General features: G+C 32.1%; 1 protein-coding gene across 1 annotated transcript in view; it reads right to left on the reverse strand.

Annotated features, from left to right (window-relative positions):
* Positions 1–5625, reverse strand: part of LOC126740456 (ATP-dependent DNA helicase Q5-like) — a 30042-nt gene extending 24417 nt beyond the window's left edge. The window contains exons 1-5 of the mRNA XM_050446487.1: positions 5435–5625; positions 5261–5385; positions 5035–5199; positions 4807–4980; positions 747–1150 (exon numbers count right to left, since the gene is read on the reverse strand). Of these exons, the coding sequence (XP_050302444.1) occupies positions 747–1150; positions 4807–4980; positions 5035–5199; positions 5261–5385; positions 5435–5534 (968 nt within the window). The 5' untranslated portion in view covers positions 5535–5625. The remainder of the gene's footprint in view (positions 1–746; positions 1151–4806; positions 4981–5034; positions 5200–5260; positions 5386–5434) is intronic.
* Positions 5626–11402: the final 5777 nt, after the last annotated feature.

Raw genomic sequence — 11402 nt, forward strand, 5'->3', positions numbered from 1 at the left:
TCTAATAAACTCTCTTTGCACTAGTTGATCTCTCATATGGTACATTGTAAATGGCTGCTCAAAAAAGGTTTCTTAAAAAGTATTGTACAAGAGAGTTAGACGAACTATTTGTGTTTTAAAATGAAATAAAGAAATAGCGATTTTCTATCATCATGCTGTCTAAAAGTTCTAGGTTTTTGGGCTAGATATAGATTAGAATCAGTGTGTGTTACATTGATGCTCACAGAGCTTTTATTGGTAAAAACTGCCAATTAGGATCTTGATATTACTAGAATACAGGGAAAGCTGTAGAGATACATTCAAGTATTTTATGTGATCTTTTTACTAATACTTTTTATATTGACTTATGTATGTACTAACTGTATATTAACACTAATAAAAAATTTAATCGAAAATTAAGTATTTCTTCTGTAAGCTCTTACTTTTTAAATTAGTTTACCGAGTTACATAATTAGGAAATTGTCAAAAAATTAATGAATACAATAAATTTTCTTTTTTTTTTAAGTCTGCACTAAGTGATCATACACAACTATTTTATGGGACAGTTTAATTTAAAACTTTTTGGGGTTTGTAAATTATAAATATACCCATTGTTTCATTTCAAACCTGTGAATGGAGTAACTAGGTAATTTATAAAAAAAAAATATGTTATAATTTTAGACAGGTTATTCAAATTATACCTTAATTTGGTGTAATGCTACCAAATTCTAAGAATCAAGTAAACAAAACCAAGGATTATAACTTACCTTACAGTAGCCTTATCTACCCCCATACCAAAACTAATGGTTGCACAAATGACCGGAACATCCCCGCGCTGCCACATTTCCTGAAACTCTAATCTCTCATGATTTTTCAGACCTGCATGATAGCACAAAGTTTTGATTTTCATTGTGTTCAATTTGGAGGCTAAGACCTCGGTCTGTTCTCTAGTTCGACAGTAAATTATCCCACAGGATTTTTGGTCATTGGGTAGGTCTTTTTCTTGTTCAAATTGCAAACAGTCTGATATGAAGTTTTTCAAGTGTTTGTATGGGTCTGGAAGAATATTTGGGAAATATACGTCATAGAACAAGTTGCTTCGGAAGCAGGAGGTTTTGAAAACTTTGTGGTCCTTTGCTAGTTTTAGGCTAGCAATGATATCTTGGGTTACCTGCAAATTATTTTTAGTATTTTTTATTATTAATTATTTTTTTATAAGTAATTTATATAAATACTTTTTAATAGTAAATGTAAAGCTACTTTAAGTATACAATTTTAAGTTTTCATTAAACTGATATCCCTTTAATTTGCAACATCCTAATTGATAAGATAATCTCAAGATGGTCCCAAAAAACTTTTAAAAAAATTACAATACCTATCCCCAAGTAGTCAATCAGTGCATAAACAGAAATGATAATTTTCTTGGTAACTATTTTGAAACTAACTTTGCTTGGTCAACTTTTCGTAAAGGACATTCATGTAAACCATTAACGTTATTCAACTCACAATTACAAACAAAAAGAATATAGTTCACAAAATAGCTGTCGTCTTGGATTTATGCAGGACTTTTTTGAAAAATGCTAGGCATACTATGTATTAAGGATATCCAGTTTTTAGGTGGTTTCCTTAAAATTTAATTGATAGAGCGTAAAATGTACGGACCCATAATAGTTCTTCACCAGCACTTGATAATAACCTAAACGTGTACTTGGTGCAACAGTGTCCCGCGACATAAATGACAAAATAGCAGTGTCCCTTATGTAAACTGCATTCAAAAATCTCCTACGAACGTGGGACCGAAAATACTTGCTCATTGAGATAGGCATTTTAAAAATTAAATAATTTAGTGCAACGATTTATTGTTTACAAATAACTAAAAATCCTAATTCTTGCAAAATGCTACTTTATTAAATAATTAGATGCTCAAAGTGCAATCCATTTTAGACTAAACAAAAGAAATCTATTTTGAAACTCATTTCTTACATTTTAAAATATTGTTGGTGGAATAGATGCACATTCTGTTATAATTCATTGCCGAAGATCACTAATTGAATCTGGTTATGTATTAAACACAATGGTTTGTAAGTGATACCAGAGAAAAAAATCAAGGGATGTTATATCTGGTGATCTTCATTCAGGTTCCTATTTCTATTAGTATGAAATTTATTTATTTGAAATTTTTACATTGAATATGACTTATGCCATTCTAGATTCAGCTATTCTGACAAAATCTTTGGCTTACAGAATCTGCGTCAGAAGTCCGGGATACAGGGATGATTGCCATCAGGCTTTTGTTCCGCTGGTATTGCTGACTGTCTTTTCATACTAGTGTCATTTATTCTGCGTAAGGAGGAACCCTTATCAGGAAAGTCCTAAGATTTTTAGACCTGTACAGTGCTAATTTGGCTCTAGAAATCTTAAGACTTTCCCAACCCAAGAATGGGACCAACTACTATAGCATAAAAAAATTTTAACACTCTGCCCCTCAAGTATTAGGCATCTCAGCTACAAAGAATGAATGAGTTTCAAAGAATGAATTAAAATCTTCTCAAAAAATGATTCCTTTTATAACTTAGAGGACTTTGTAAATAATAACAAGATTCATGAAAACACAAAATCATATATATAATTACAGGCTATACGTGTTTCGCTCTAGCTAGAGCATCATCAGCCTTTAAAAGCCATACACTACATAATTTCATTTCACACTACATAAATAAACAATAATTTTTAGGTTAATTAGTGCATGATGATGCTCTAGCTAAAGCGAAACACGTGTAGCCTGTAACTGTAATGTTGTTAGACCATGACTTTTTGTTTTTGTCAATTTTGTATGTTGGTCTTTTGGAGAATAATGGATGAGATTTTCTAATTTTAAGCTTTCTTTTGTTATGCCTTTTACTTTTGACGTAAAAATGCTATGCATATTTGTTACCAATGAACATTTGAATTTGAATATCCTACTGATTATTACTCATAAATATCTTTATTTTACAATTGAATGAATGAATTTGATATCTATCCATACACCCTGTTGACTAGAAAATTATTCTTGCATGATCAGCCTTAAAATAATTTTATTTTAGTACACTTATATGTGATTTAAATTACAAGTTTTAGTTTACCAGTTTCTGTGACTGCTACGCTAATTTTAAACTAGGATCTGTGTTTATGTCTGCAATTCTATGATATATAATTTGATTTAACATCTATTTCTATCTTAATTATTATTTCAGTTTTAACTTTAAATGTAATATGAATTACCTGTTTGTAATACATTCATTCAGTAACATTCCTAATAATGACAAGCTTGTAGAGAAATTGGTAAAAACTAGAATTATGGAATTTTTAAAACAACCTAATGGTCTTAACCATCAGCAGTTTGGATTCCAGACAAAACTGGATATATCTGATGCTATATCTGAGATTTTGGAGACACTATACATGGGGTTAAATGCTATGGAGAGTGCGGCAGCGGTATTGTGTGTTTTATCTAAGGCGTTTGAGTGTGGAAGTCACAGAATACTGCTGCAGAAGCTAGAAACCTATGGATTCAGAGGAGTTGCTCTTGACTGGTTTTGTTCTTAACTGTCTAGAAGAACATCATAAACATAACTATCTGGAATGACATTCTTTACCAATGATATGTCATTGCTTCAGCATATGGATGTGGATGTGCCCCAGGGTTCTGTTCTTGGACCAATGTTGTTCCTGCTATATGTCAATGATATCTCTAAAGTTCCAATTAGGGGCAAATTAACTACCTTTGAGGATGATACAACAATACTTTGCATAACACTGATCCCAAAAGGTTAAAAAATGTTATTAATGAAGATTTAATTCTTGTAAAGTCATGGTGTGAATGTAAAAGATTAACTTTTAACATTTCTAAAACTAATATTTTAATTTTTAAATGTAACTTGGGAACTGTCACTTTGCAAAATAACACAATAAGTCCTTCTGAAACATGCAATTTTTGGGTCTGATAATTGATGAGCAATTAAAATTTGAAAATCATATCTCCTCTTTAATAGGAAACCTATCATCCAACTGTTATGCTACTAGAGTAATAACACATTTTCTGGGATTTAATGTGGCTAAAATTGCCTACCACACTCTTATTGAATCTCATCTGAGATATGGTATTGTATTTTGGTGTGTGTGCTATCAGTATTTCTTCAGCTCTCCATTTATTTTGCAAAAAAGAGTCATATGCGACATGTGTGCAGCTCCTTTTCATACCCCATGCAGGCCACTATTTTTAAAACACTCTGTCCTGATATTACCATGCATTTCTACTTTAGAGCCTATTTGTCTTACCCACAAAAAATATTGCATTAACTTGACGCCATCCCCTCCTCAGGGTAACAATCTCCACATAACTTTCTTTTTACCTCTGCCTATCCCATAAACTGAATAGATTAGGTCCTCTATTGTATATGGGGGCAGAAGGCTTTTTCAACATCTACCCCTTTATATAAAGCTAATAAATTGTCAAGAACATTTGAGGAGAAATATAAAAAAACTCTTACTTGCAAAAGCATTTTATTCTTTAAAAGAGTATTTAAGTGCAACATTTTGATAGTGAGAAGATTGGCATAATATGATGTGACTTCTTACTACTTTTTTTTAATTGTGTTGCATGTGTTCTAGTTCCATGTATGTAAGAAATGTTAAAGAGATTATATTGTCAACTATCTAAGGTTTTATATGATGCTTTGTTAACAACATTATGTTAATAATAATAAAGCTATTTTTTGACTTTGAATTGTAGGAGTTAATGCAATGCCTAAATAAATATAGTCAAAAGTTAATCCAAAGACTTACTTGTTTTCCTGCAGTTGCAGTCAATGCAATACAAGGGATAGAATTATTTTCCCGTAAATTTCCTAGTTTTAAATAGTCAGGCCTGAAATCGTGACCCCATTCACTTACACAATGGGCCTCATCAACAACAATGTAAGAGATCTTATTAAATCTCACCAGGTTATCAAATAACTCCTATAAAAAAAAGTTATTAGTGAAATATTTTAAAAAGATCAGTTTATTGCTTACCTTAAAAGTTTTAGTGGCTGCTTGCTCTGGTGTAATATATAGCAAGCGGGTGACTGGCGAGGTAGATTTTAAATCAGCAATAAGTCTTTCCCTTTCTGTTTTGGTTATTTTGGAGTTAAGAGAAGCTGCTCTTATTTTGAGAGATATCAGGGTATCTATTTGATCCTAGAAATGCAAAATTTTATATTCAACATATTTCAGTAAAATAATTAAATTTAAAACAAACCTTAATTAAAGCTAGCAGAGGGGAAAAGACAATAGTGATCATAGAATCTCTAAGTACTGCAGGTAATTGATAACATAAGGATTTACCGGAGCCTGTGGGCATTGAGACATAAACATCATGTTTTCCTACAATAAATATGGATTATATTTGATAATATAGTTGAGAGATACAGACTTTGGCAAATTTCTCTGACAGCCTGTTCTTGCAGTGGAGATTTGAATTTTTCAAAATTGAAGTACTTCTTTAACCCTAAGTTTATCGTATCATTATCCATCGTAAATGATTAACTTTATTTTGTTTTTTTTTCTTAATAAAGGATTATTTATCTTTATTTGTTATTCATATCACTAACAGATCAATCAGCTGATGATGTTTATACATTTTCATTTGACATTTGGCGGGAATTGGATAAGCCGCAAATTTGGCAAAGTTGCACAAGTTTAAAAGGTAAGTAAAGGTAGTAAGCAACCCGCTTGACAAGTCGTCAAGTGGTCGAAAATTTGGGTATTTTTCAATATTCTTATCAGTGGTTTATTATGCGAATTTGATTATCGTTCTTGTTTTCTTTAAGATTTTAAAAAGAATTCATATCACTGAGTCAGAAGCAGCTATCGGCTGATAATATTAAAATTCTTTTTTCATCTGGCGCGAATGGAACAAGCGCTAAATTTTTAGAACACTTCTAGTTTTATTCTTGATCTGATCCTTGTCAAAATTTGCTTATGCTTTTCTTACCTATTTAAAATTCTCTGCTATGTATACAGGGTGTTTCAGAACTATGGGATCAAACTTCTAGGGGTTATTCAATGCAACAGTAGAAAACATTTGGGTATAGAACCCCATGTCCGGCAAAGTGTCATTACGACACTACAGCCCTAAGACTCGCTAAAATTAAGAAAGACGGTGAATTGCTGAAATAGGATTTAATCCATTCATTTAATTTCTGCCTTTTGTACATGATATCATCAGAACAATTGTTCAAAATGTCTAAGTCAATGTCCAGGTTTAAAAATTTTATAGCTGATAATTTTAAACAATTTACAACCATGATTGTGTTGTTATCTTTAAAAACGATAACAGTGAAGCAGTTTCTTGGCCTAGGTCACCCTATTTAACGTCCCTAGATTTTTTTTTGTGGCGAAATGAAACAGAATAAGACTTAATTGTATACGAATTATAGCACAGCATTTGGAATTATTCAAAACAAGTATCAAATTTTTAGTGATTTTAAATTTTAAGTACGTCGAAATCATGTGCAACGTTTAAATCGGTGTATTCAAGTTGGAGGAAAACATTTTGAAAATTATTAAAATAATAAGTACATTTACAAAAGGCAAAAGTTAAATGCATTAAATCTTATTTAGGCAATTTATCGTATTTTTAATTTAATTTGAAAGCATCTTGAAGCAGTATAGTGCCGTAGTGACCATTTTCCGGACATGAGTCCCTATACTCAAATGATTTCTACTGTTGCACCGAATAACCCATATACAAGTTTCATCCCATAGTTCTGAAACACCCTGTATAAAGTGGTGTTAACTTGGCTTTACTTTTGATCACAGAGTAGAAACCGAAAACAGAATATGCTGATAAATTTAAAGTTAAAAACTGCATCCAGGTCTGTGCTCCACTTTGACATTTCCAACGTTGATGCTTCCCAGATTATTTTGGCTAGTAAAAAACTCAAAAATAAATTAACATCTGGTGTAGACGGTGTACCTAGCTTCTTGGTTAAAGATTGCATTGGTGTCCTGGCTGATCCGCTGACCTACATTTTCAACTTAATACTGTCAACAGAACAGATTCCTGAAATTTGGAGGACTGCTAAAATAATACCTATTTTAAAAGCTGGAGACTCTGATCAAATCGGAACTACAGGCCAATCTCATTACTCTGTAACTTCTCAAAAATTTTGGAAATTATCCTGAATCGGTCGCTATTTAGTCACGCAAAAGAACTCATCTCTGTAGACCAGCATGGATTTTTTAGCGGGCGATCTTGTGTTACTAACTTATCCTGTCTGTCTAGCCACATCTGTGAATCACTTGATGTTAATACTCAAGTCGATGTTATTTATACCGACTTCCAAAAAGCCTTTGATCGGATAGATCACTATATTTTGCTGCATAAATTAACTCAGTATGGTTTTCCAGGGAGATTATTTGATTTATTTCATTCCTACTTGATTGGTAGATCTCAATATGTTGAATATGAGGGCTTTAAATCGAAACTTTTTAACGTAACGTCGGGTGTGCCACAGGGCTCGAACCTGGGTCCGCTCCTGTTTAGTGTTTTTATAAATGACTTGATTGAGTCACTCACTTGTCATAGGCTGGCTTTTGCCGATGAAGCTATATTTAAATGTATATGGTTTGGAGGATTGTGTTTTTCTTCAGAACTGTCTAAATACATTGGAGGTATAGTGCGCTGTTAATAGGTTAGGCTTGAATGCGGCTAAATGTAGTGTGGTCAGTTACTCTAGATCAAAAACACCCTTAAATTTTAATTACCTTATTAATGATACTATTTTGAGTAGATTAGAGCAAATTACTGATCTTGGTATCACCTTTGACTCTGAATTTACATTCGTTCCACACTTCAACAACATGGTCAAGTCAGCCCTGAGAAGGCTTGGGTTCATAATTAGAAGTTCTCAGAGTTTTCCTTTGGAATCTACATTAAGACTGCTTTTCTGTTGCTTTGTAAGATCAAAACTGGAGTTTGGCGGCATTATATAGAACCCGCTCTATCAGAATCATGTTGGTCTCCTTGAATCTGTTCAGCGTAGATTTGCTAAGTTTTTGGCCTTCAGGCAGGATCGCATATATCCGGTAAGAGGGTTTGATCATCGGCAACTATTGGAAGGCTTCAATCGACATCCATTATATCTCAGAAGAATGATCTTCTCTGTAAAATCCCTGCATGGGTTACTGAATGGATTCATTGATAGTCCTGTACTTCTTTCTGGTGTACGTTTCATGGTGCCTAGGCTTAACGCTAGACATCCCCTAACATTCTTTCTGCCAAGGCCTCATACTAACATCCTGTTGAAATCGCCACTATATACAATATGCGCTATATTTAATCGAATCTGTCACATGTGCGATATAAATTTCTCTCCGGTTCATGTGATTGTCGATATCTTGGTGGATCATTACTCTTGGGATTAAGACCCATGTGTTTAAGTTATAGTTAGTAGGTATATTGCAGTTATTTAATTTAATTTTGTTGAATATGTGATTATCTTGTTAAACTTTTATAATTGGGTTTTTATATCATATTAATAGTTATTTGTTCTAATTTTTTGGATAACTTTTGAGATTGTGACTTTACTTTACTTTTTTTCTTTTCTTTTCATTCTTTTAGGTTTGTTTGTGTGTGTTTTTTTTAACTATATTTTTCATTGTTTTGCAACTGTTTCCTGTTATTGGGCAAGTTGCCTATTCGAAATAAAGACTTATTATTATTATAAAGGCTTATTATTTTGTAATACCATAGGATCCTCAATAGATAATATGGCAAAAATGGAAACTTTTTGAATAATTCGCCAAATCTATCCTTTCTATTTCTAGATATTGAAAGAGTCCAAAATAAATTACCCAGTGAAGCTCAAGACGCAACAGAATCCATCATGTTTCTCTATAGACTTTTTGGCAGCCTCAATTTCAAACTTTACTCTTAAGCTGACGGCAAACCTGAGAGAAGAGTAATTTCATCAGTTTTAATCCATGAGCAATTTTAGATTTTATACAGATCTTAAAGTCCGATATTTTCAAAGGCAAATAGCAAAATGGTGTAAATTTTATTTTTAACATATTTACTTGTTGCCTCTTTCTTTACTAATTTGTTAATAGTTATTTAATTTATAGTATTTACTAAGGAACTCTAGCTACTAGTAAATTGAATAGGGGGTTCTTAGTGATTTCACAAAATGTTTATTGCCCTTGGCATTTACTATGATATTTTGGCCCGCCCTGTATAAATTCTACTTTGCTATTCATACAACAAAGCTCGTCAATGTAAGTTTATATATTATGGAATTTGGAAGAATTTTTATATTTCATTTAGGATCTTAACAATCATGTATAATTGTAAATTTTGATTGTATAAATTGTGATTCTTTTTTTATAATTTAGTAATACATTTGTGAATTTTTTATAATTTGTTTCTGCTGCTATAATTTTTACGGGTTGCCTCTTTCATTGCTTACTTGTTGATAGTTATTTAATTTCTAATATTTTCTAAGGTACATTACCGGTGAACTGAGTAGGCGGTAATTTATTGAAAACATTAAATTTTTATTGACATTTATACATTTACTATCACCGTTTGTAATACCTTGAGTAAATTCTAGTTTACAAAGATTATTCTTTATACAACAATAAAATGACGTTTTTCGGGTATAATTAGACACATTACGGGAAAAAAACACTATTTCCAGCCAATCCAAACACAACTTAAAAAACTAAACGATTATATAGAAAATAAGTGGAAAAATTGAATTCTCATTTATACATCCCTATCTCAATGTGAAAATTAGAAGAGGATGGGAATAAAATGATGGTTTCCGGGTATAATTAGACACATTAAGGGAGAACAACTCTATTTTAAGCCGATCCAAATACTACTTAAAAAATGAAACGATGATATAGAAAATAGGGGGAAAACCGAATTCTCATTTATATAACAGTATCTCAATTTCAAAATTAGAAGAGGAAGGCAATAAAATGATGTTTTTCGGGTATAATTAGATACATTACGGGAGAAAAACTCCGATCCAAAGACTACTTATTTCAAATGAAACGATGATATAGAAAATAGGCGGAAAATCGAATTCTCGAATAATTTATATATCCCTATCTCAAGCAAAAAAAGTATTGCAGTACCGCGAAAAAAGGCCATATTATTAACGAGAAAACCACTATAACACTGCTAAACATTTTTGTCTGCGGCGGTTTTTTCAAAATTACCTACAACTTTTGGCCCCTTAAGACGTTTTTCTGGCTGCGCCATAGTGATGTCAAACGAGACTCAAAACATTTTTTCAACAATTAAAGCGAATCATTGGATATATCAACTTTTGATCGCAAAAAGTGGATATAGCCAGTTTTGATTCAAAAGGCCAACTTTACATTTTACAAGAAGATGGGAAATTATCTTCTGGATGTTTCGCAGTAAGAATGGCAAAACAAGAGCTGGAAGGGGTGGTTGCACGTTCAGTGTACTTTTCACTTATTGAACCTCATATTCGGTATGGCTTGCCTTTTTGGGGTTTAACCAATAAGGGGCTACTTAACATTATCTTTGTTATTCAAAAAAAAGCAGTTAGATACCTGTGTTCTGCTAAGTTAAGAGATTCTTGCAAACCCCTCTTCATTTCTGAAAAAATCCTAACTCTTTTTTCACTCTTTATCTTAGAAACAGCTGCTCTTATTCACAAAATTCCCAAACTACCCTCTGACACTGGCCATTTGACTCGTCGTGTAAATGATGTTCCCCTACCTATTCCTACGTCTTCCCTTACCAAAAACTCATTAATTTACATAAGTAAAAAAATTTACAATCATGTTCCTCTGTGTGTTAGACATATATCGGATGTTAAGAAATTTAAAAGAGAATTAAAGTCGCTTTTATTGGCTAAGGCATATTATAACCTGGATGACTTTTAATGATAGGTTTTAACCTTGGACATGTTGGAAAGTTTTCTTTTTTTCCTTTTTTCTTCTCTAGTTTTGTCAACAAGTTTACCTTTATTTAGTAATTGATTGTTTTATTTAGTTATCTTTAATTTAAGTATGTTCAAAAAGTTTTGTCTTCTTGTGTTTAATTTTGTTCATTGTTTTGTCAATTTTTGAAATTGTATTTGTGTTTTGTTTTTTTAGCTTGTAGGATGCTTGTACACAAGATTATTCTTACGTAATATAGCACATTTTCTTTCTTTCTTTCTTTCTTTCTTACATGCGATTTTAATATAGAAAGAGCCCGTTTTGAACGCAAATGATCATGCCAAATCATAGATCTTATGGAACTTAGCCGAAAATCTCGAAAAAAGCATATTAGCAAAAAAATGGATATAGCCGGTTTTGAACGCAAGCTCCTCATATGAAGTTTTTGTCTTATTTTTAGACAAAGATGCGGCTGG

Source organism: Anthonomus grandis, chromosome 9 (genome assembly GCF_022605725.1).
Source record: "Anthonomus grandis grandis chromosome 9, icAntGran1.3, whole genome shotgun sequence".
Classification (NCBI taxonomy): Eukaryota; Metazoa; Arthropoda; class Insecta; order Coleoptera; family Curculionidae; genus Anthonomus; species Anthonomus grandis.